This window comes from Macaca nemestrina, chromosome 2 (genome assembly GCF_043159975.1).
Source record: "Macaca nemestrina isolate mMacNem1 chromosome 2, mMacNem.hap1, whole genome shotgun sequence".
Lineage (NCBI taxonomy): Eukaryota > Metazoa > Chordata > Mammalia > Primates > Cercopithecidae > Macaca > Macaca nemestrina.
Window position 1 is genome coordinate 38,851,263 of NC_092126.1, and position 26,487 is coordinate 38,877,749.

Sequence of the window (26,487 nt, forward strand, 5' to 3'; positions counted from 1 at the left end):
TGCACATAAACTGTCTCTTCAATAGTTTTACATTCAGGAGGCCTAATTACTTTTAAATTATACAACATTTCTTGCATAAATTCTTTTTCTAACACACTTTTTTAATAACTTTTTTTCATGACTTTTACAAGCAATTTTTCGACATGTCTTAACTTTCTGACTTATTACAAACATTTCTTTCTTTTCTTTTTTTTTTTTTTTTTGAGACGGAGTCTCACTCTGTCGCCCAGGCTGGAGTGCAGTGGCCGGATCTCAGCTCACTGCAAGCTCCGCCTCCTGGGTTCACGCCATTCTCCTGCCTCAGCCTCCCGAGTAGCTGGGACTGCAGGCGCCTGCCACCTCGCCCGGCTAGTTTTTTTTGTATTTTTTTTTTTAGTAGAGACGGGGTTTCACCGTGTTAGCCAGGATGGTCTCGATCTCCTGACCTCGTGATCCACCCGTCTCGGCCTCCCAAAGTGAAACATTTCTTTCTTTAAACAACCAGTTGATTTATTTCAGGATAAGAATTTACCATTTAGGCCGGGCGCGGTGGCTCAAGCCTGTAATCCCAGCACTTTGGGAGGCCGAGATGGGCGGATCACGAGGTCAGGAGATCGAGACCATCCTGGCTAACACGGTGAAACCCTGTCTCTACTAAAAAATACAAAAAATTAGCTGGGCGAGGTGGCAGCGCCTGTAGTCCCAGCTACTCGGGAGGCTGAGGCAGGAGAATGGCGAGAACCCGGGAGGCGGAGCTTGCAGTGAGCTGAGACAGGAGTGACAGAGAGAGACTCCGTCTCAAAAAAAAAAAAAAAAAAAAGATTTTACCATATAACATTCTTTTTACATAAATTTTGCTCCCCCCGCTTTTTTCCCCTTTTTTCCCTGAAGATAACCATTCTTTTCCAAAGCGAACTTCCTTTATGTCTGTGAACTAGACTGTCTTAGGCCACAAGATTAGAAGTTACTATAATACATGTTACACTGCTAACTTTTAGCAAACTTTACTTTTGTTGAAAACCTTGTAAGTTTGGAATTTCAATTATCCTTTGCTATTTTTTTTTTTTTTTTTTTGAGATGGAGTCTCGCTCTGTTGCCCAGGCTGGAGTGCAGTGGCCGGATCTCAGCTCACTGCAAGCTCCGCCTCTCGGGTTCGCACCATTCTCTTGCCTCAGCCTCCTGAGTAGCTGGGACTATAGGCGCCTGCCACCACGCCAGGCTAATTTTTTTTATTTTTAGTAGAGACGGGATTTCACTGTGTTAGCCAGGATGGTCTCGATCTCCTGACCTCATGATCCGCCCGCCTCAGCCTCCCAAAGTGCTGAAATTACAGGCGTGAGCCACTGCACCCAGCCTATCCTTTGCTATTAATAAGACCTTATTTAGTCTAAATTAACTTAGAATTGGTATAGATGGCTCTCTCTCTCTTTTTTTTTTTTCCTCAATTACCCGGGAGGAACCATCTATATCTCCTGTCCTGAAGGGAGTTCTAGGTCTGGTCAGACCTTTGTATGGTAATTAAGATTTAGATCTCCTGTTAGGAAACCTGCTGGGTTATGGGTATTTTCAGAGGTTAATGTTAAATCATCTTTTTTTTTTTCCCCCTTAGGATACTTCTGAACTGGTGAGGTATGCTCACAATGAGGTTTCTTCTAAAAGTTATTTTTCTACTTTGTTCTGTTAGCAAAGCAGTTGCTGCTACAGATTGAATGCATTTGGGCCATCTGCAGATAGGTTAAAGATTTTTTGATAGGAAGGCTACAGGTTGTCAGTGACCTCAGTGCTTTCCGACTACGCCCTTGTTTACACTGAAAACAAAGTGGTATTGGAGTGTTATAGGGTTAGGGAGAATACCTTTAATTATCAATTATAGGTTTTAAATTTACCCTGGCTTTTAAAGGAGTAGGGTACACTTTTTTTTTTAAAAAAAAAACTACTTGTATATCTTTTTCTGTCTTTGTCTTTCTGTCTGTCTTTGACTTTCCTTTTGCCTGTCTCTTTCTCTCTCTCTCTGCCTCTCTCTTTCTCCCTCTCTTTCTCTCCTTGACTCTCTCTGTCTCTCTGTCTCTTCCTCTCTCTCTTTGCCTCTTTTCCTCTCTGTTTCCTTTCTCTCTCTCTACTGGTCTTTGCTTGCCTCTGCCAGCTGCTTATGCTGCTGTTCTCTCAACCACTATGGGGTGCGGGGTCTAAAACCAGCTGTAACCAAGTGTCTGTGTACGGGAACTGGTCTGGTTGCCCTGGCTTACAGGTTACCTTGTACCATACCTTTGAAACAAAGGACCTGTCTAGGCTTCCTTCTGATGGCCAACCTACCTCTAATGCTGGCCAGTCTATCTTACACAAAGTTTTAAGTTTTCCTGGTGTCATAGTACTCCATAGTCTCCCTTAAATCCTGTTTTGAAATTTTTCAACATAGTTCCTGGTGGGTTGGGCTTACTTTGTGCCTGACCCATGCTTCTTTGAGAAAAAAACACCATGCTCACACCACATGCACACCACAAAACAAAGAATGGGTAAAAAGGGCACACACACACTTTTACGGTTAATACCAAACCAGAATCAAAACCAAAATCAGAGTATCAAGAAATCCAAGCCAGGTCAAAACCTAAAACCAAAGTATCAAGCAATCCAAGTCAAGTCAAAAACAAAAACTAGAGTGCCGGTACAGGCACGTTATGGGTGATCAGGCCATGCTTCCACTCAGATGGAGTAGGCAAGTTCCCAAGACCAGTCCTGTCAAGCAATTCAAACCAAGTCAAAATCAAAATCAAAGTGCCGATAAAGGCACACCGTGGGTGATCAGGCCATGCTTCCACTCAAATGGAGTGGACAAGTTCCAAAGACCAGTCTTACCAAGTTTTAGATGTCTGGACTCCAAGCGCCAGTTGCTTCCCATTGTTCAGCCAGAGTTGATCCTCCACAGGGGCCTGCCATACACTGCTCTGGCAAGGCATCCCACTGGGGCAAATGCCTAGCCGGGAGCGCTCTCAGGATCCGCGCCGGAGTACCCTGCAGGGATGTTCCACAGGGCAGGCTTAAGCTGCCTAAGGAGCTGCCTTGACCATCCGCCAGTCACCTCACTTCCTGGTCAGGGAACCAAGAAATGTAGCACGAAGAGCCGCAGACAAAACCCCTCAGACACCAAGTTAAAGAAGGAAGGGGTTTATTCAGCCAGGAGCATCAACAAGACTCCTGTCTCAAGAGCCAAGCTCCCCAAGTGAGCAATTCCTGTCCCTTTTAAGGGCTCACAACTCTAAGAGGGTCTGTATGAGTGGGTCGTGATTGATTGAGCAAGCAGGGGATGTGTGACTGGGGGCTGCATGCACCAGTAATCAGAACGGAACAGAGCAGGACAGGGATTTTCACAGTGCTTTTTCCATACAGTGTCTGAAATCTATAGATAACATAACCAGTTAGGTCAGGGGTAGATCTTTAACTACCAGGCCCAGGGCGTGGCACCGGACTGTCTGCCTGTGGATTTCATTTCTGCCTTTTAGTTTTTACTACTTCTTTCTTTGGAGGTAGAAATTAGGCATAAGACAATATGAGGGGTAGTCTCCTCCCTTAGTGATAGCTTAGGTCATGCACTCCTTTCTGTTCAGTGTTATTCTACCTAATGGACTGTGTTGGTTGGCATCCAGCCAGGAGGTAGCATTTGCAAAAGAGCACCAGCTGCAGCAGTAGCAGTGGGATTTGAGCTTGTCTTGTGTTGCCCAGGGGAGGTATTCTGGTTTCTCAGGTGACAACGGGGGCTATAAAGCTGCCAAAAGTTTTTGTCCTTTGTGTTAAGTAACCAGGGGTAGAGGGGTACAGTCAGGTGGGGGCTGGGTCAGGTGGGTCTACACTCTGTCTCTCTATGTGTGGGGAAAACCATGGCCCCTATAGGGGCTGAGGGGGGGCAGTTCTCAGGTCATTAGGGTAGTGTTCCAAAGAGGAATATAACTGCCTCTACTGCACAGAAGAGTTTGCACAGGGCGTGGGGAGTAGCAGGTGGCACTAAGCCTCACCCAGATCCCACACAGTCAGAAAGGCAGATCTCACTCCCTCTGTGCTCTGCTAGCTGCACTGGGCTAAGTTCCAGGCAGCCTAGGCTCAGAACTCAAACCTGCCCCAGGCCATAAACTTTCCCTGTGGTAAAGCAGCTGTGACTTTCAGGCCATGCTCCTCCCAGGCCACCTGCAGGGCCAGGCAACTGGCTCATGCACTTGTGGCTGCAGTGCACTTCTCCCTACCCCTGGGAGATATGGGTTCTGGACAAAGGAGTTCATCCCCACTCAGTGTTATATCTTGAAATTGGGAGATTCTTTCAACCTGCAACCGCTGCCTGAGCTTGTTGGCTGACTTCCCCAAGGTTCCCTGTGAGGTACAATAAAGAATGGCTTACCTTGCTCTGCACTGGAGACTAGGAATGCCTGCAAAGCACTTTTCCGCCACTGTTTCTACTTTTTTATTTCTTATTGCTCCCTAAATCAATCCCAGTCCTGGGTAAGGTTAAGGCCTTCCCCCGTGGCCTGGATTTTCAGGTTCCCCAGTGGGAATCTGAATGCAGCCTCTCCCCATCTCACACTCTGGAGACTTACAGTTTTTCCCTTGTCTTATAGTGTAGACTGCAGACTGCCACTTCTTTAAAAGGTCTGTGGATTATTTCAGTTTTTCTGTTAAGTTCCTGTGTGGCTTCTTGGAAAAAGGGTCACCATGTGAATCTCAATACACTATTCTGTTCTTCCAAGTGGGAGAGGCATGCTAACACTGCCTCTTATCTGCCATCTTGGTGGGGGTGGAAAAACCAAAACCTTTCAAAATATTTTCTAACTTCTCTTGTAGGTTCTTCTTTTGCCTACTGCTTATTTAGAAGTGTTTTGATTAATTTTTACGTATTTGTGAATTTTTCAGTTTTCTATTGCTATTGAATTATAGTTTTATTCCATTGTGATCAGAAAAGATGTTTTTTTATGATCCCAGTCCTTTTGAATTTAAGATTTGTTTTGTGGATTAATGTATGGTTTCTCCTGGAGAATGTTGCATATGCATTTGACAAGAAGTGTATACTCTGTTGTTGGGCGGAGTGTTTATAGGTCTTTTATATGTATTAGTTTATAGTGTTGTTCAAGTGTACTGTTAACTAACTGATCTTCTGTCTGGTTGTTCTGTCTATTATTAGAAGTGAAATGTTAAGTCTGCAGCTATTATTGTGCACCTATTTCTCCCTATAAATTCTGTTAACTTTTGCTTTGTGTATTTTGGGGCTCTTGTTGCTTCATAGATTTTGGGGCTCTGTTAGGTGTGTATATTTTTATAATTGGTATATTTTCTAGATGTAGTGAACCTTTTATCAATATGTAATATCTTTGTCTCTAGTAAGTTTTTGATTTAAAGTCTCTTTAGTCTGATAGTAATATAGCCCCCGAGACTCTATTTTGGTTACCCTTTGCATGGAATATTTTTTTCCATCCTTTACCTCTTCGTGTCTTTATATCTAAAGTGAAGCTCCTCGGCCGGGCACGGTGGCTCAAGCCTGTAATCCCAGCACTTTGGGAGGCTGAGACGGGCGGATCACAAGGTCAGGAGATCGAGACCATCCTGGCTAACACGGTGAAACCCCGTCTCTACTAAAAAATACAAAAAAACTAGCCGGGCGAGGTGGCGGGCGCCTGTAGTCCCAGCTACTTGGGAGGCTGAGGCAGGAGAATGGCGTAAACCCGGGAGGCGGAGCTTCCAGTGAGCTGAGATCCGGCCACTGCACTCCAGCCTGGGCGACAGAGCGAGACTCTGTCTCCAAAAAAAATAATAAAATTAAAAAAAAAAAATAAAGTGAAGCTCCTGTAAATAGCATACAGATAGATTCTGGTTTTTAAATCCAATCTGTCAATCCCTGTCTTTTAATAGAAGAGTTTAATCCACTTATACTTAGTGTGATTGCTGAAAAAGAAGGATTTACTTCTGCCATTTAGTTATTGCTGTATGTGTTTTGGTTTTTTATGCCTCAGTCCCTCCATTACAGCATTGGGGTGGTGATATTTAGTTAAATTGTTTGCCTTTTTGATTCACTTCTTTCATTTTAATCATATTTTAAAGTTTGTTTTCTTAGTGGTTACCTTGGGGGTTATAATTAATATCTTAAACTAGTTGGAAGAATACCAGGTTAGCTTTAGTAGTACGTAGACACACTGCTTCTGTAACTCTCCATCTTTTTTTATGTTGTCATAGATTATATCTTTATACATGGTATACTCATTAACAGATTTATGATTGTTTCATACATTTGCCTTTTGTTTTTTATTTATTTTTGTAAATTTTATTTTTTGTGCAGACTCCTCTGCTGGGGCTGCCACTGCTGAGAGGAGCCGTAAATTGACCTTTTAAATCACATAGGAAAAAGACATTACAAACCAAAGTGCAACACTACTTTTTATGTTTACCTAGGAAGTTAGATTTATTAGTGTTCTTTATTTTTTCTCCTGACTTCATGTAGCATTTCTTCTATGGCATGTCTGTTGCGAATGAATGCTCTCAGCTTTTGTTGACTTGGAAATGTCTTAATTTTCCCTTCTTTCTTGAAGGATAGTTTTGCTGGATATAAAGTTATTGGTTGACCAGTTGTTTTGTTTCAATACTTCTTTTTTTCTTTTTGAGACAGAGGTTTGCTCTGTTGCCCGGGATGGAATGCAGTGGTGTGATCTTGGTGTACAGCAACTCCGCCTGCTGGGCTCAAGTGATTCTCCCTCCTCAGCCTCCTGTGTAGCTGGGACCATAGGCATGCACCACCATGCCTGAATAATTTTTGTGTATTTTGTAAAGGCAGGGTTTCACCATGTTGCTCATGTGGGCCTCAAACTCCTGGACTCAGTTCACCTCCCTTGACCTCTCAAAGAGCTGCAATTACAGGTGTGAGCCATCATGCCCAGCCTTCTTTCAATACTTTATTTTGTTTTTATTTTAGACACAGGGTCTTGCTCTGTCATGCAGAATAAAGTGCAATGGCATGATCATGGCTCATTGCAGCATTGACCTTGTAGGGTCAAGTAGTCTTCCTACGTCGGCCTTCTGAGTAGCTAGTAAAACACCACTATGCCTGACCAATTAAAAAAACTTTTTTTTTTTTTTTGTAGAGATCAGGGCCCACTATGTTGTCCAGGCTGGTCTCAAACTCTTGGCCTCAAGTGGTCCTCCTGCCTCATTCTCCCAAAGTGTTGGGATTACAGGTGTGAGCCAGTGCACCTGACTTTTCAGTACTTTAAATATGTCCCACCACCTTCCGGCCTCCATGGTTAATCTTACTGAGGATCCCTTGCATGGGATGAGTTGCTTCTATCTTGCTGCTTTCAAGTTTCTCTTGCGTTTGTGTTTTGACAGTTTGACTATAATGTGTCTCCATGTGGATCTCTTTGAGTTTGTACTGCTTGGAGTTTGTTGAGCTTCTTGGGTATGTATATTTATGTCTTTCATCAAATGTGGCAAGTTTTCAATCATTATTTCTTCAAATCTTATCTCTGACCCTTTCTGTTCTTCTGGGATTCCTATAATGTCTATACTGGCGTGTTTGTTGGTTTCCCACAGGTCCCTCAGGCTCTATTAATTTGTCTTTTTCTTTTTTCTGGTTCCTCATACTGGATAATTTTAATTGTTTTGTATTCCAGTTCCCTGGTCCTTTTTTTCTGCTTGCTTAAGTCTGCTGTTGAACCCCGGAAATGAATTTTTCATTTCAGTTATTGTACTTGTCAACTCCAGGCTTTCTGCTTTGTTCCTTTTTATAATTTCTATCTCTTTATGGTGTTCTCATTTTGTTCAGACATTGATTTCCTAATTTCCTGTAATTTTTCCCCCACAGCTTTCTTCAGCTCATTGAACATATTTAAGACAGTTTGTGTAGCATCTTGACTATTAAGTCCAATATCTGGGTTTCTTCAGAGACGGTTTTTGTTAAATTATTTTTTTCTTGTGAATGGGCCATACTCATTTCTTTGTATGATTAGTAGTTTTTTGTTGAGGATGGGCAATTCTGAATATTATGTTTGGAAGTTTGGAAGTCTAGTTCTCCCACTCTTCAGGAATAGCTGATTTTTGCTTGTCAACTCTTGGATCCATCTGCTTGAACTTTCCCAAGCTGTTTTTGCAAAGAGTATGTTCCTTATTGAATATGGTCATTGAAATTTCAGTTCTCTTGTCCCTGTGTTTAACCAGCAGTCTCACAATAATTTCCTTAAATGTCTGTCTCCCAGAAGGGTGGAGGGGTGTGGACCAAACTACCTTTTTAAATCCCTTGTGGTTGAGAAGCTGCTTGAGCCCATCAGGGTTGAAACAATGCCAGCCTCTATGCTTGGCCCCTCAGCCATCAAAAGCAGTGGTCAGCAATCAGAACACACAACCTTGATTTTTCAAGATTGAAAAACCAAGATGCAAAGGTTCTCATTTCCCGATCTGGCACCAGCTGGCTACACTAGGAACATCTTCGTGGCTACCTGCCATGGTCTGTTGGCTGGGGGATTATAGCAGCCATGTTATTAATAAATGTGAAATTTACTGAAATTTACTTGCTGCTTTATCAAACTCTCCTCTGGGCCCTGAAGTGTTTGACTGGACTCCAGAGTTCAAAAATAGTTGCTTTGGACAGTTTCTATCAGTTGAATAGTTGTTTTGATCTTGGATTCCTGGAGCTTCCTATTCTCTCTTCTGTGATGTCACTCAGCTCTTTTATGGTAAGCATATATTTTTAGTGTACTATTTTAATTTCTGGTGTTTTTTAGCTGTATTTTTTGAGTTATTTTTTGTAGTTGCTTTAAGGGTTACTATATATCTTAATTTATCACAATCTGCTTCAAATTAATACTGACTTAATTCTGGTAAAACATAGGAGCTTTGCTCCAATGTAACTCCATTTTTGCCCCCTTCATTTGTGCTTTTATTGTTATATAATACTCAAAACAGTGTTAATTATTGCTTTATACAGTCTTGTCTTTCAAAGTACTAAGAAAAGAGAACTATACTTATGTAGTATTATAATCACATATTTATCATTTTCAGCATTCTTAATTGGTTCTTGTGGATTTGAATTACAGTCTGGTGTTGTTTTCTTTCATCTAGTAGGACATTTTGAGCTGGTATGGGCAATGATGGCAGCCTTGGTTAAGAATGCCACAGGTGGGCCGGGCGCAGTGGTTCACGCCTGTAATCCCAGCACTTTGGGAGGCCGAGACGGGCAGTTCACGAGGTCAGGAGATCGAGACCATCCTGGCTAACACGGTGAAACCCCGTCTCTACTAAAAAATACAAAATAATTAGCTGGGCGTGGTGGCGGGCACCTGTAGTCCCAGCTACTCGGGAGGCTGAGGCAGGAGAATGGTGTGAATCTGGGAGGCGGAGCTTGCAGTGAGCCGAGATGGCGCCACTGCTCTCCAGCCTGGGGGACAGAGAGAGACACCATCTCAAAAAAAAAAAAAAAAAAAAAAGAGAATGCCACAGGCTCTCACTGTTCTTATCTCAACTTTAGCAGTTTTTAATGAATAAACACTTATCAGTTTGTTACATTTGGCTCATTTTTAGAACCCCGAAATACTCGTTTTTGACAATGTTGTCCAGTTGTTTTTGGGGAGAGAATTTTCTGAACTCTTCACTCTGCCACAGCTGGAAGTCTCCCCAACTACCTTGGTATTTTTGCAGAAAGTACAGATTACATTTTGCACTGTCCTTAGCTGTGTAGAGATTGGGCTTAGAGCCAAGGCAGGCTGAAAAGCGCACCTACTTTTCCTAAACTGATGGGACTTAGGAGAAGGAAAGGGGTTGGAAGTAAGGCAAAAGAGTAATTGGGCCTTTGTCATCTTGCCTGGGTCTTTGAGCCACCACATCCTGTCTTTCCTAGGAGGTGGACTGAGGCTTAGTCCTTCACAACACAATGTCCTTATGGAGGCTTTCTGGCTCCTCCTACCTCCTTCTCTGCTGCATGCCTTGTCTGGGGATGGGCAGAGTAGACATTGGGTACTCAACGTCAAGAAGCACCTGCCTTGTACCCTTGCCAAGTGACTACTGTGTGCCTTCTGTGGAGGGTGTGGAGGGACTCAAAATAGAGGTCAGGGTGACAGGATAAGTGTTGGCTTTCCAAACTCTGCATGAGGTTTTCATTCTTCTTTCAGGCAGCTTTACACAGACAGGGGGCTTTGTGTTTGGAGCGGTGGTGTGGGTGATGGGACACACTCTGTACCTCATGCCCTTAGTGAAGGTTTTAGGGAACCTGCTGCGCAGGAGGGGAGGGGAGAGAAAATATTTGCCTCAGAAAGTAATATGCTGACCATCCCAGCAGTTATGGGGAGAAAATGCACATCTAATTCTTAAAGAACTTTACTGATTAGGTCTGTTGCCTCCTGTATAGAATTTCTGTGGAAAAAAAGCCAAATGTTATCGTATTGTTGTCTTTATCTTTCTGCAGATAATGCCTCAGACATCTCTGTAACCCGATGCCTTTGCTTTTCTGTTTTGGCAGAGGAATGTTACGGCATCCGGAGTCATCCCTCAGATTTCTCTGATCATGGGCCCATGTGCTGGTGGGGCTGTCTACTCCCCAGCCCTAACAGACTTCACGTTCATGGTAAAGGTAAGAAAGAAGGGCCTGTTTCTGGTGCCCTTTGATATTTGTGCAGTTCCTTACCTGCAATAAAAATAATTCCTGACCCAGATCTAGGTTATCTGCATTCTCATTGGCTTTCAGCATAGTGATGATAAGGTGTTAGTGGAGAGAGGGTTTTGGCATGAAATTTGTAGCCCGTGGGGGTTCAGTGGCAGGGGGTGCTTATGTACTTCATTGCTGGGTGATTTTACTTGTTGATCTGAATTGCAAATGATTTTCAGGTAATCGATGAATCCTATCCTCTGAACAGATAGATAACTGTTTACTGAGTCCTAGTCAAGAAGTTTCTCATGGAAGGCTTTTCTGTAATCCGTTTATTGGAAAGTTGTTTCTGATGTTTCACCTTTATTTCTTCATCTCCTTGTCATTTTATTACTTTGTGTCCACAATGGTAATGGATAAATCTGATCTCACACTTCATTTTGAGAGGTACATATCTTTATTACATGACTTTAACGGACTTATATTTTAAAAATATTTTTAAATGAAGTCTATTTGAACTTATACAAGAGTAATTACCATTAATCTCAAACCCTGCTTTAAAAAAATCAGCCTTAAAATATTAATAAAAGTGAACATTGGATGCTAAGACAGAACGGTTGGGGGGAAAAAGTAATGATAGCCATCCAACATGAGGAGAGGAGTTCTAGAGGGAATGTAAATGGGAAACCCTTTGTTCTCGAGGGAAGTTAGGCAGTAGGAATTCAGAAGTTTCACAAAGTGCTTACCACTTTGACTCAACTATTCTGTTCTTAGTGACATACTGAAAGCAGTGTAAGTGTTCAACAATAGGAGTAACTTTTATTAATCAAATTTAAGATGGGCCATACACAGTGGCTCACGCCTGTAATCCCAGCATTTTGGGAGGCTGATGCAGGTGGATCACTTGAGCTCAGGAGTTTGAGACCAGCCTGGCCAACATAGCGAAACCCCATCTCTACAAAAAAATACAAAAGTTAGCTGGGCATGGTGGTGCATACCTGTGGTCCCAGCTACTTGGGAGGCTGAGGTGGGAGGATCACTCGAGTCCAGAATATCAAAGCAGCAGTGAGCCAAGATCGTGCCACTGCACTCTAGCTCTGGGTGACAGAGGAAGATCCTGCCTCAAAAATAAAAAAAAATAAATAAATAGAAGTAAGATGACCACTTCTCTTACTTGGTGGACAATGCAGAATTTTCTAAACTTTGCTTACTAAATCTATATATACATACCTAGCTGGTGCTACCCCCATTCTCTCCTCCTTCCTGCTGTTATGAAGGGAGGTGTGGGATCAATTCCTCTGACTAAAGTCATCCTTTCTTCCTGCTACACACATCCACATTACTGAATATAACTCTCCACCCCTCTTCAGGACCCTTATACTGTCCCTTTGCTCCTTTCTCTTTAGTATCTTCAGTCTCTCCCTTGGTACTGGATCCTCCCATCAAAACTTAATCACGCTCAGGTCTTTCCTATCATCAAAACAAAAACTGTCCTCTAGTTGGCATACTCCTGTAGCTCTTGCTCTGTTTCTGTCTTGCCATCCCATTCTTCAACACATGTTAATTTAGCTTTGACCCCTAGACCACTAAATCATTTTTTTAAGGTCCTCAGTGACTTTTGCATCACCGTAAATGCAGTTTAACTCTCATCTTCGTCAGTCTTTCAACAGTGTTCCTTTGGCTTCCATTATACCATATTCTGGCATTTCTTCTCGCAACTCTGACCATACCTTCCTGGTTTCCATTGGCACTTTACATGGTTCCATTCAGACTCGATGCTGGAGTTCATTCCAACTGCTTTCTCTTTTAATTCTGTGTTTTATTCTAAGCAATCTCATTTTCTGCTTACAAAACTTTAGTTAATAATTGCATATTAGTGAGACTTCCTCTCTTGTCCTCAGCAATATTATCAAGCTGTCGCCATTCTACATCTTAAATATTCTGTGTATTTAATAAGTGTGCAGTGGAAAATACTAAGTCTCTTTTAAAGGACTACACAAGGTAATTATAACATTCTTATGGGAGGAAGAAACATGCAAGCATAAACATTCTATGAAAGTAGTGTAATGAGGAGTTAGCCCTACCAGGTGCCAGGATTTAAAACTACAATAACTAAAACAGTCTAAAGAACTTGTAAGTAAATGAACAGAAAGACCAAGGGACATTACAGAATTGATAAATAGATCTACATCTATTTGGACATTATGATGAAAAGGATATTGTTCTTTTTTTTTTTTTTTTTTTTTGAGACTGAGTCTGGCTCTGTCGCCCAGGCTGGAGTGCAGTGGCCGGATCTCAGCTCACTGCAAGCTCCACCTCCCGGGTTTACGCCATTCTCCTGCCTCAGCCTCCCGAGTAGCTGGGACCACAGGCGCCTGCCACCTCGCCCGGCTAGTTTTTTGTATTTTTTAGTAGAGACGGGGTTTCACCGTGTTAGCCAGGATGGTCTCGATCTCCTGACCTTGTGATCCGCCCGTCTCAGCCTCCCAAAGTGCTGGGATTACAGGCTTGAGCCACCGCGCCCGGCTTTTTTTTTTTTTTTTTGAGACGGAGTCTCGCTCTGTCGCCCAGGCTGGTGTGCAGTGGCCGGATCTCAGCTCACTGCAAGCTCCGCCTCCTGGGTTCATGCCATTCTCCGGCCTCAGCCTCCCGAGTATCTGGGACTACAGGCGCCCACCAACTCGCCCGGCTAGTTTTTTGCATTTTTTTTTTAGTAGAGACGGGGTTTCACCGTGTTAGCCAGGATGGTCTCGATCTCCTGACCTCGTGATCCACCCGTCTTGGCCTCCCAAAGTGCTGGGATTACAGGCTTGAGCCACCGCGCCCGGCCGAAAAGGATATTGTTCTAAGCAAAGTCACTGATAATAACAATTTCTTATGTCAGAGATACCAATGATTGCTGCATCACTAAATCCAGTTAACATTTCTCACCCTTTGTCTTACCTCTTCACAATATTTGCTCTAACTGATCACTCCAGTCTCATGACTTTAAATACTGATCCATATGCTGACAACTCTCAAATCTGTTTCTCCAGGATTATATGTTTAAGAGCCTACCAGAATTTCCATTTGAACTTTAATGGGTATCTCAAACTTAACAGGTTTTGATTTCTACCAAGCTCCTCCTGCATTGCTCTCTTACAGCCTTTGCCGTTTTAAATGGCAAGTCTAGTCTTCCAGTGGCTCAGGTAAAAGCTTTGACACTATTTGGACTCATCTTTTGCTATCACATCCATTTTTTTTTTTTTTTTTTTTTTTGAGACGGAGTCTTGCTCTGTCGCCCAGGCTGGAGTGCAGTGGCGCAATCTCGGCTCACTGCAAGCCCCGCCTCCCGGGTTCACGCCATTCTCCTGCCTCAGCCTCCCGAGTAGCTGGGACTACAGGCGCCCGCCCCTGCGCCCGGCTAATTTTTTCTGTTTTTAGTAGAGACGGGGTTTCACCATGGTCTCGATCTCCTGACCTTGTGATCCGCCCACCTTGGCCTCCCAAAGTGCTGGGATTACAGGCGTGAGCCACCACGCCTGGCATATCATATCCTAAATTTAGTCAGAAGGTCCTGTTGGCTTTACTTTAGAATATAATCCACAATATAATCAAATTGCTTCTTAGCACTACTACTTACTTCTTACTACCAAAACTGCTACCACTTTGATTCAAGCACATCATTTCCCATCTGATTATTACAGAATCCTCCTGACTGCTTCTGTCACTGACTCCTTTGAGAGTCAAATTTACAAATTTTAAAAATTTGTAATCATTTTAAATTTTGTAATATAATACATATTCAGGAAAGTACATAAGATATGTATAGTTTAACAGTTATTACAAAGTGCAAATGTGTGTAAATAATACGCAGGTCAGGCTGGGTGGGGTGACTCACACCTCTAATCCCAGTGCTTTGGGAGGCTGAGGTGGGTGGATCACTTGAGGCTAGTAGTTTGAGACCAGCCTGGTCAACGTGATGAAACCCTGTCTCTGCTAAAAATATAAAAATTAGCCAAGTGTGGTGGTACGTGCTTGTAGTACCAGCTACTTGGGAGGCTGAGGCAGGAGAATCGCTTGAACCTGAGAAGCGGAGGTTGCAGTGAGCCAAGCGCGCCTGGGTGGCAGAGCAAGACTCTGTCTTTAAAAAAAAAAAAAAAAAAAAAAATTAATTATAACTCAGGTCAGCTCTGCAAGAGCTGTTCAAGAGCCCTGTCATGATGGTCCTTCCTAAGGATCACTGTAGCCTCCATCCTGCATAGAATTCTTTATTGTCTCAGCTTTTCTGGTAATGTTTTTATTTGCTTTGCTTCATAGTTGAAAATAAAAATTGCCTCCCTAAACAATGTGGATTAGTGTTTCCTGTTTTGACCTTTATGTTAAGTGAAACCATGTAATATGCTTTCTTTTGTGCATGGCTTCTGGCTGATTATGTTTTTAAGATTTATCTATGTTGTTCTTGGAAAATGTAGTTCATTCACTTTAACAGCTCTGTAGTAAGTGTGTGTGTATGTGTGTGTGTGTGTGTATATATGTGTGTGTGTGTGTGTATGGTTTTTTTTTTTTCTTTTTTTTTTGAGACAGAGTCTTGCTCTGTCACCCAGACTGGAGTGCAGTGACATGGATCTCGCCTCACTGCAACCTTTGCCTCCTGGGTTTATGTGATTCTTACACCTCAGCCTCCCAAGTAGCTGGGACTACAGGCATGTGCCACCACACATCCGGCTAGTTTTTTGTATTTTTGGTAGAGATGGATTTTGCTATGTTGGCCAGGGTGGTCTCCAATACTTGGCCTCGAGTAATCCGCCTGCCTCAGCCTCCTAAAGTGCTGCGAGTACAGACGTGAGCCACCGTGCGCAGCCATAGTAAGTATTTCTTAACGTATTCATTCATTCCACTGCTGACGGACATTTAAATTATTTCAAGATTTTTGCCATTGCAAATGATGCCGATGTAAACATTTTTCTACATGTATCTTGGCATGCACATTTGAGTTTCTGATGCTGATGTAAACATTTCACATTAGAGGCAATCTTAGGTCATAGGATATATATGTCTTCAGCTTCTCTAGATAATGCCCGTCTGTTTACTAAAGAGGCTGCAGCCAGCAGTTTGAGAATTTCAGTTGTTTCACATCCTTGCCAGCATTTATATTAACATATTTTAATTGTGCCAGTTTGATGCTTGTGGTATAGTCTCTTATTGTGTTCTCAATTTGCTTTGACTCAATTTGCATTAGTCCATAACTAATAAGGCTGAGTGCCTTTTCGTATGATTCCTGTTCTTCTAAATTAAGGTATGTTTATGACTCAGAATGTAGTCTCTCTTGGTGAATGTTCCATGGGAGCTTCAGAAGAAAGTGCATTCTGTTGTTAGAGGAAGTGTGTCCATCATATCCAGTTTATTGGTACTGTTTTTCTTTAATTTTAAAAATGATTTCTATTTATTTTACTTTTTAAAATGTTTTTTATTATTATTTTTTATTTTTTGAGACGGAGTCTCCCCCTCTCACCCAGGCTGGAGTGCAGTGGCATGATCTCAGCTCACTGCAAACTACTTCAGTTCCCAGGTTCAAGTGATCCTCCTGTCTCAGCCTCCTGTGTAGCTGGGACTACAGGTACACACTGCCATGCCTGCTTAATTTTTTTTTTTTTTTTTTATGTAGAGAACTGGTCTCACTGTGTTGCTTAGACTGGTCTTGAACTCCTGGGCTCAAGCAATCCTCCTCCCTCCCAAAGTGCTGGGATTACAGGTATAAGCTACCACACCTGGTCTTCTATAAAAAATTTTTAGAGACAGGGTCTCACTCTGTCTCACTCACCCAGGCTGGAGTGCAGTGGTATGATCATAGCTCACCAAAGCCTCGACCTCCTGGGCGCAAGTGATCCTCCTGTGTAGCTGGGATGACAGGCACATGCCAACACACCTGGCTAATTTTTTATTTAATTTATGTTTTTGAGACAGAGTCTCGCTGTGTCGCCCAGGCTGAAGAGCAGTGGTGCGATCTCAGCTCACTGCATCCTTGACTTCCTGGGGTCAAGCAATCCTCTCACCTTAGCCTCCTGAGTAGCTGGGACTATAGGTGTGTGCCACCATGCGTGGCCTATTTTTTAATTTTTGCAGAGACAGGGTTTCACCATGTTGGCCAGGCTAATTCTTATTTAATTTTTATAGAGACAGGATCTTGCCATATTGTCATAGGCTGGTCTTAACCCCTGGCCTCAAGTAATCCTCTCACATAGGGCCCTTGAGTTGCTGGGATTATAGGCATGAGCCACTGTGCCCAGCTGATTGGTGTTACTGAGTTCATCTGTGTCTTTATTGTTTCTGCCTGCTGGATCTGTCCACTTTTGATAGAGAAGTGTTGAAATCTTCAACTGTAATCATGGATTCATCTATTTCTCCTTCCAGTGCTATCAGTATTTGCCTCATGTTATTTTGATGCTCTGTTGTTAGGTGCATACACATGAAGGACTGTTTGTCTCCTTGGAGAATTGACCCCTTTATCATTATTCAGAATTCCTCTGTATAATAACTTTCCTTGGTCTGAGCCTTTTCTGTCTGAAATTAATATAGCTACTCCTGATTTCTTTTGATTAGTCTTAGCATGTAATGTATTTCTGCAGTCATTTACTTTTAATCTTTATGTGTCTATTTCAAGTGGGTTTTTTGTAGACATCCCATATAGTTGTGTCTTGACAGATTCTTGATCCAGTCTGACTATCTGTCTTTTAATTGATACATTTAGACCATTGACATTCAGAGAGATTGTTGGTATAGTTGGATTAATATCTACCATATTTGTTACTGTTTTCTTTTTGTTGTTTGTTCTTATTTTTGTCTTTCACTCTTCTGCCTTTTGTGATTTTAATTGAGCATTCTATATGATTCCATTTTTCTCCTGTATTAGCAGGTTAGTTATATATATATATATATATATATATAAATTTTTGTTTTTTACATTCTTTAGTGGTTGCCTTAGAGGTTGCAATATAATTTACAACTATTTTAAGTTCAATTTCAGATAACTTCTGCTTCCCAGGTTGTATGAGTATCTTATAATAGCAAAATTCTAATTCCTTCCTCCCATCCCTCATATCATATATATAAAATATGTGTACATAATTGCCCTTGATCTTAGCCAAAAGGCTGAGAAGCGATGTGTACATAATTGAATTGTACATAATTGAATGTGTACATAATTGAATTTTTGCTATTACTTTGAATCAAAAGTTTTCATTTTACCTTCTTGAATCCTCTTTCTTTCTTTATATACGTATAAGTTTCTGATCTTTATCATTTACCTTTTCTGTAAAGAATTTTGCTGAACATTTTTTTGCAAGGCAGGTCTACTGGCAAGAGATTACCTCAAGTTTTGTTTGTTTGAGAAGGTCTTTATTTTTCCTTCACTTTTGAAGAATAATCTTGCAGAGTGCAGAATTCTAGGTTGGTAGGATCTTTCCCCTCAACACTTTAAATATTTCATTCTACTCTCTTCTTTCTTGCATGGTTTCTAAGAAAACTTGGATGTAATTATTATTTTTGGTCCTCTATAGGCAAAATGTTTTTTTCTTATGGCTGCCTTTAAGATTTTTTCTTTATCTTTGATTTTCTGTAGTTTGGAAATAATGTCCTAAGTGTAGTTTTTTGTTTTTTGTTTTTTTAGAGGTGGGGTCTCTCTGTGTTTCCCAGGCTGGTTCAAACTTCTGGGCTCACATGTTCTTCCTGCCTTAGGCTCGTGAGTGGCTGGGACAACAGGTGTGCACCACTATGCCTGTCTTTCTCTGTGTAGTTTGTTTGTTTGTTTGTTTTGGCATTCATCTTGCTTGATGGTCTCTGAGCTTCTTGGATCTGTGGTTTGGTGTCAGACAATTTGGGGAACTTTTCAGTCATTATTACTTCCTATATTCTGTTCTTTTTTCTCTTTCTGCTCCTTCTGGCATTCTCATTATGTATATGTTACATTGTTTGTAAGTTGTCCCACAGTTTTTAGATACTCCAGTTTTTAAAAATCTGATTTTTTTCTTTGCTTTTCAATTTGGGTGGTTTCTCTTGAGATATCTTCAAGCTCAGAGTTTCTTTCCTCAAGCAGGCCCAGTCTGCCAAAAAAACATATCAGATAAAGAATAAAGAATAACATTCTTTATTTCTGTTGCAGTGTTTCCAATCCCTGGCATATTTTAGTTATTTTTTTACAATTTCCATTTCTCACCTTACATTGCTCATCTGTTCTTGCTTGCTGTCTACTCTATCCATGAGAGCCCTTAGCATTTTGTTTATTTTTGTTTTTTGAGATGGAGTCTTGCTGTCTTGGCCAGGCTGGTGTTGAAGGCCTGAGCTCAAGTGATCCTCCCTCCTCAGCCTCCTGAGTACCTGAGACTACAGACACATGCCATTATACCTGGCAAACATCTTAATTGTTGTTTAAAATTTCTGGTCTGATAATTCCAACATTTCTGCTATGTCTGATTCCGGTTCTAATGCTTATTCTGTCTCTTCAAACTTCGTTTTTTGTCTTTTAGTATGTCTTATGACTTATTCCTGGTAGCTGGACATGATATACTAGGTAAAATGAACTATTGTAAATAGGCCCTTAGTAATGGTAAGGAGCTGGGGAAGAGGAAGTGTTCTGTAGTCTTATGAGTAGGTGTCAGTCTTTTAGTGAGCCTGTGCCTCTGAACTATGAATATCATGTGTCTCTCAGTCTTTTGCAGTCTTTAGGTGGGACAGGGTGGCTAGAGCGGTTTGGGGCTGGCCATTTCCCCTCTCCCACATGGAAGGCCAGAGCTGGCTTGAGTTTGGTATTTTTCTTCGCTCGGGTCAGCAGTTTCTGATAAAACTTCAGCAGGTTAGGCTCTGGTTATATAGTTTCGCCTGAGGACAGACCCTGTTAAGAATTGTGCTCTGGTGCATTTCAGAAGGGTCTGTTTTTTCCCCCTATGCATGTCAGAAGCGTAAGGGAGTTTTTCTCTGATAATCACTGTGAGAACCTTGTTGAGTTCCTAGAGGTAAAACAAAAGTGTGGGAGCCCCAATGACTGGCCGCCCCTGGAGTCTTTATCTCTCAGACTTGTCCATGCTGGGCCTCCAGCAATTTGTTAGTTGTAGTTCTGGATTTCATACATCAGCCCTGGCTCTGGGGGAGATTTGTGCTTGTGAGTTTCTGCCCTGCAAGGCTCAATTTTCTGCATTTGCCAGTCGGTCTCCAGTTTTGGAGTGCTTTGTTCTGTGACCTCACCTCTCTGATGGATCTAAGAAAAGCTGTTGGTTTTTCCCCTGCAACTTGTTCAGCTTTTTATTTGTAAGGAAGGAGTATCAACTTTCAGCTTCTTATGTGCTAGACTGGAAACCTGAAATTCTGTGTTTCTAGTTTTTTTTTTTTTTTTTTTTTTTTTTTTTAACAGTTTCAAATAAGGCTGCTATAAACATTTGTTTCGAAGTCTGTGTGTGAAGTGGGGAAGACCTTTCTAGCTAGACTTTTCTAGCAAGATTTCAAACCAAGAAGCCATAAGATAAAAGACTGATATAATGCATATGATAGACTAAAGACTAATTTCTTTAGTATATGGAAAAGCCAGCGATGTATTAGAAATGGGCAAAGAACATGAATAGTGAGTTTAGAGAGCACTGTAGTAATATTGATTGCAGAATTGCTTATTATACTAAAGTTTTGGAAACAACCTTCATGACCATCAATTGGTGAAAAGTTAAATTATGATACAAATCTTACTATATGATAAGGAATAGAATGATCTTCAAGCTAGAAAAACAAATTTGAGAACAGTGTGTATAGAACACTGTTGGGAAGAAAATGTTTGCATTAGAAAGTGTTTGTGTTAGATAATGTTTGTGTTAGAAAATAAGAGGGCAAATAAATGTATATATTAATGCTCATGGATTCATGGGTGTCTCTGTAGGGAGAGAGAAGAAACTGACTGGGGATGCCTTAGGGGAGGGGAATTGGAGGCCTGGAAGTAAGGGCTGGGCTGTAGACTTTCCACTGTATCTCCTATTCCTCTGTTTAAATTTTGTGCAGTATGCTTATATTATCTATATATTATAAACTAAAAATTAAAAGCCTATCACTCTGTCATAATACCGAAGCATTGATTTGTTAGTTTTTTGTTTTTGTTTTTGAGAGGTTTTCACTCTGTCACCCAGGCTGGAGTGTAGTGGTGCAAGCAGTCATAGCTCACTGCGACTCCAGTAATTCTCCCACTTCACCCTCCTGAGTAGCTGGGACTACAGGCACGTGCCACCAGGCCTACCTAATTGAAACGCATTTTTATGGAGACTGGGTCTCGCTATGTTGGCCAGGCTGGTGTTGAACTCCTGGCCTGAGGTGATCCTCCTGCCTTGGCTTCCCAAAGTGTTGGGATTACAGGTGTGAGCCACTGTGTCCCACTGATTTATCAGTATTTTTAAGTAGCTTCATTTAAAGTGACTGGTTGCATACAGTCTCCATATCTCAGTTTCCTCATATGTAAATGAGGGTGATAATAGTACTCAGGCTTTACCGACACAGTTTTGTGAAGTGCTTAAAAAACTTCTTGGTGCACCGCAAGCTCTAAGAGCCACCTGTTACTGTGTTCTACAGATGAATGACCTTGAAATGTTAGCCACACTGCGAGTTAACTTGCTGAGGTAGAACCATGCAACAGAGATTTTTTAAAAGTAGACATTGAGGCAGGGAAAATTTGGGTCTTCAGTTTGGATTTGCATCTTTAAGCTACATCCTATCCTCATTCGGCCACATCACTGTCTTCTCTGCATTTGCCATCTTGGCTGAATCGACTCTAAGGCTGTGACCAGCTCTGGTGCTCTGAGGTTGACTGTTCTGGAAATCTTTTATTTCAGGACACCTCCTACCTGTTCATCACTGGCCCTGATGTTGTGAAGTCTGTCACCAATGAGGATGTTACCCAGGAGGAGCTCGGTGGTGCCAAGACCCACACCACCATGTCAGGTGAGAGGCCTTGAAGCTGACCTTGTTTTCAAACACTGAGAAGAGGGCATTGCCAAAGAGCCTGGTGGCAGTTTTTGAGAAATGTTACTTAATTGGCAGACCTTATTTGGGAAGACTGTGGTACAGTCTATTGTACTACAATACAATACAGTGTATTGTTTACAGTTATAGTGATAAAGGTAGATTTAGTATAGAAAATTTATTAAATTAATAATGCCTGGTTATTCTTTAAAACAATTTAAAGCTCATTGCTGGAATGGTGATTTTAAGTAGGTATGATTTATATATGTACAGTTGAACCTTTGAAAAAAAATCTTATTGTGACATTTTTTATTCTAAGGTTAGTATATATCTTAGAGTACATAAGTGTTTTACAATCATTGGCCAGGTGCATGATGGTCATGTACCATGTGTTCACGAATTTGGTCATAGTTGTTCACTTCTTCTTTTTTTGTTTTTTTTTGAGACAGGATCCAACTCTGTGGCCCAGGCTGGAGTGCAGTGCACAATCTTAGCTCATTGCAGCCTCTGCCTCCCAGGCTCAAGTAATCCTCCCACCACAGACTCTTGGGTAGCTGGGACTACAGGCATGCACCACCATGCCCAGCAAATTTTTGTATTTTTTTTTTTTTTTGTAGAGACGGGGTTTTACCATGTTACCAGGCTGGTGTCGAACTCTTGGCCTCAAGCAGTCTGCCCGCCTTGGCTTCCCCAAGTGCTGGGATTACAGGCATGAGCCACCATACCTGGTGGTTTTGTTTTGTTTTGTTTTGTTTTTGAGATAGGGTCTCACGCTGTTGCCCAGGCTGGAGTACAGGGGCACAATGATAGCTCACTGTAGCCTCAGTCTCCTGGGCTCAAGTGATTCTTCTGCCTCAGCCTCTCTAGTAGCTGGGACTACAGGTATGTGCCACCATGCCCAGGTAATTTTTATTTTTAATATTTTTTTGTAGAGGTGTGGTCTCACTGTGTTGCCCAGGTTGGTCTCGAACTCCTGGGCTCAAGCAATCCTCCCACCTCAGCCTCCCAAAGTGTTGGGATTACAGGCATGAGTCACCATGTCCTGCTAGTTGTTCACAACTTTAAGATTACATTCCGAGTTTAAAATGTATAAAGATTATTCTGTGCCTCAGCATTGAAACAAAAAGTTCTTTTTTTTTTTTTTTTTTTGAGACGGAGTCTAGCTCTGTCGCCCAGACTGGAGTGCAGTGGCGCGATCTCGGCTCACTGCAAGCTCCGCCTCCCGGGTTCACGCCATTCTCCTGCCTCAGCCTCCGGAGTAGCTGGGACTACAGGCGCCCGCCACCACGCCCGGCTAATTTCTTTTTGTATTTTTTAGTAGAGACGGGGTTTCACCGTGTTAGCCAGGATGGTCTCGATCTCCTGACCTCGTGATCCGCCTGCCTCGGCCTCCCAAAGTGCTGGGATTACAGGCTTGAGCCACCGCGCCCGGCCGAAAAAAGTTCTTGTTTAAACAGGCATGGAATTGGGAGTAGGGCATGATTCTGATATTAGTGAAGACATGTTAGCTGTTGGAGTAATTATTGCAATTCCATGTTTTCTTGTAAAAGAAACCACCCAGCTGTGAATGGATTGCCTACCACACAGCAATGTAACTAAAGACAGGAGAAATTACTTCTTTGAGAGATTTTACAGTAGTAAGAGGCTGGTGTGCCTGATTTATGCACCTCATTGCACTGTGGTTAAGGCATTGGGTCAGCATTTGTCAGCATTTCTTCCCAGTGTCCCTAAAGTACAGATGGGTATTATCAGTGAAGTCTTAGATTAGATGAAATATAGTTTAAAAAAAGTCAGGGCTCTTGATTCCCCCACCCACAAAAATTGTTTCTCCCCTTGTCAGGTTGGCATCGATCTTGACTCATTCCTTTCCCTTACCTATCAGCATCATTTAGCCCCATCTTTTAAGACATATGTAGAATCAGAACACTTCTCAGCATCACCTCCAGCATGGCCTGATGCCATGCTGTTGTCTCAGGGCTTTATTGGTAGCAACCTGTTTTTCTTGCTGGGATATAATATAAAGCTGGGTCTTGATGGCGTCTTAGATTTGATGAAATATGCTGTTTATTTTTCCCCGTTTTAATAGCATGATATGTTTGTAGTAGAAAACATACAAAACATAAAAACCACTAGATATTCCATCATCCACAGATAATCACTAGTGATTTTTTGGTTATACCCTTGCAGTCTTTTCACGCAGATGACTGTGAATACACATACACTTACTCAAACGTAGGTATGGGCATACTCTTATATAACCTGAGGTTTTTTTTTTTTTTACTTGACAGCTTAAAGTAATGAATGTCTGCCATGACATTAAAGTTTCTTCTGTAGCACAATCTTAAGTGTGTTTTGTTTGTTTTTTTGATTGTAGGGCAGTATGTGGTTTTCTTTCTGGGCCTGAGGCTCTTTGATGGGCTGTGTCTGATGCACTTGGCCCTGTATCCCCAGGGCAAGGCACAAAAAGATGCTCTATACATATATTTTTCTCTCTTTTCTCTCTTTTGGTAACAGCTTTATTGAGATGTAATTCATATATACTATACATTTTAAACACCTATTTGTAGTGTACAATTCAGCGGTTTTTAAATATATTCAGAGTTGCGTGATGATTACCACAATTTTAGGACATTGTCATCACCCCAAGAAGAAACCCTGTGCCCATTAGCAGTCACTCTGCATTTCACCACAAATACTTCTGCTCTAGGCAATTACCAGGCTACTTTCTGTCTCTATGTGGATTTTTTCATTCTGGACATGTCCTAGAAATGGAATCATATAATACGTGATCTTTTGTTGCTGGCTGCTTTTACTTAGCATAATGTTAAAGGTTCATCCATATTGTATCATGAATCAGTACTTTATTCATTTTTATGGCCGAATAATATTCCAGTGTATGGATATACTACATCTAGTTTATTCACTGACCAGTTAATAGACACTAAGTCATTTCTACTTTTTGGCTATCATAAATATGCCTCTATTAATATTTATATGCAAGATTTTGGGTAGACATATGTTTTCATTTCTCTTTGATTTCTGAGTTAAATGATAACTCGATGTCTAACTTTTAAGGAACTGACAGACTCTTTTCCAAAGTGGCTGTACCCATTTATAAATATATCTTGAATGAAAGAATTCTGTCATGCTGAAAATGCTTTTTATTCAACAAATACTCATTTAGAATATGTGGAAAAAGACAAATAGCAAAGGAATTAAAAATTTAAAATAGAATAAATAATAAAAATGTAGAAAAAAGCAAAGAAAACAGAACAAATATTCATTGAGTACCTCTGTGTGAAGCATTGTTTTAGGTGCTAGGAATACATCTGTGGACAGAACGAAAGACTCCTGCCCATATGGGGCTCATATTCTAGTAGAGGAGATAGACAATAAACATTATAAGTAAGTACACTATGCGGTATGTTAGAAGGCAATACGTGCTATGGAAAAAGTATAACAGGGTAAAGGGGACTGGGATTGTTGTAGTTTCAAATAGGGTAGTAATGGCAGGCCTCACTGAGGTTAGGAGCTGAGCAGATTTTAAGGAGTTTAACTGCGTTGATATGTAAGTGGGGAGCATTGCAGGCAGAAGGAATAGCTTATGCAAAGGCTCTCAGGTAGGAGAGTGACTGACCCGCTCAGTGGACAAGGAGGATCATTGGAGTAGAGACATGACACGATCTGACTTCAAAAGCTCTGTCTGGCAGCTTTGTGGACAAGAGACTGTAGGGGCAGTGGTGGAAAAAGGAGTCTGGTGGGATGAACCTGGAAGAGAGTTCTTGGCTCCACTTTCTCCATCATATCTATGGCCTTGTTTGGCTGCTCTGTGATTTCGGAGTGCTCTTCAAGAATTATGGCTTGATTCCTCACTAGGAGCAGGTGGCTTCCCTCCTTTCCTTCCACTGTTGCTGAGCACCTGTTTGCCAGGTGCATTATTCTTAATGGGGGCCAGGCCTGATCTTACCCTGTTGGAGCTGATATTCCAGGAGAGATATCTGGCAGTAAACAGGGAAATAGGTGATGCAGGGAAAAGTACAGGAGGAGAACCTCCCCCATGGTATAGGGATGGATAGTGAAGGGTCTGGGAGTGGATATGGAGGTGACATTAGAGCAAGGACCTGAATAAAGAAAGGTGTGACCCTGTAGAGGTGTGGGTGCAGAACAGAGGGAACCCATGCTGCATGAGTTGAAGGATCACCCGGAAGGTATGTATTATGTGGCATTACATCCTCAGTGGAGAGTGCGGAGAACAGAGCTATCAGCACAGTCTGTTACAGACATGCCCTAGAAGGGTGTAGTCAGGCATGAAGCAGCAGCTTTGGGCTGGCTGGTACCCTGACTCATCATATATGCTCCCTGTTCTTTTAGGTGTGGCCCACAGAGCTTTTGAAAATGATGTTGATGCCTTGTGTAATCTCCGGGATTTCTTCAACTACCTGCCCCTGAGCAATCAGGACTCAGCTCCTGTCCGTGAGTGCCATGATCCCAGGTGGGTTGTAGGCCAGTATGCCTTCTCTCATTTTGCAGTGTAGCTTGCCTTTCTCTGCCCTGACAGGACCTTCAGGCTCTGCCCTGTTGGGCAGGTTGCAGCAGAGTGTGGTAGAGTGGCTCCTAGGTGTGGGGATGATGTCATGTTTGGCTGAAGAGTGGCCCAAAACATTTTTAAAGAAAAATTTTTTGATTTCTAAGAAACTCTTAAGTTAGCTAGAATTGGAGATGGAATTTTTTTTGGTCTGGCCTAGTCCCCGTGAAGAGGTCTCTCATTTCCTTTCCTTCCCCTCACCCACAAAAGGAAGAGCCATGATTCTTCCTATGGTGACTATACCTGCCTTTTTTCTTCCTAAAGTGACTGGTTCCTGGGCTCTACTTACTTGTCCTTTTGAAATAAATAAATGTAAAATGATGCAAACAGCATGCCCTTTAGGAGACATGTTTAT

At 41.8% G+C, this 26,487-nt stretch overlaps 1 protein-coding gene across 2 annotated transcripts in view; it reads left to right on the forward strand.

Annotated features, from left to right (window-relative positions):
* The window catches only part of LOC105469912 (propionyl-CoA carboxylase subunit beta), a 92,530-nt gene that overhangs the window by 33,296 nt on the left and 32,747 nt on the right, over positions 1 to 26,487 (forward strand). For both annotated transcript variants that reach the window (XM_011721503.2, XM_011721504.3), the window contains exons 6-8: positions 10,454 to 10,564; positions 21,418 to 21,526; positions 25,919 to 26,039. In XM_011721503.2, the coding sequence (XP_011719805.1) occupies positions 10,454 to 10,564; positions 21,418 to 21,526; positions 25,919 to 26,039 (341 nt within the window). The remainder of the gene's footprint in view (positions 1 to 10,453; positions 10,565 to 21,417; positions 21,527 to 25,918; positions 26,040 to 26,487) is intronic.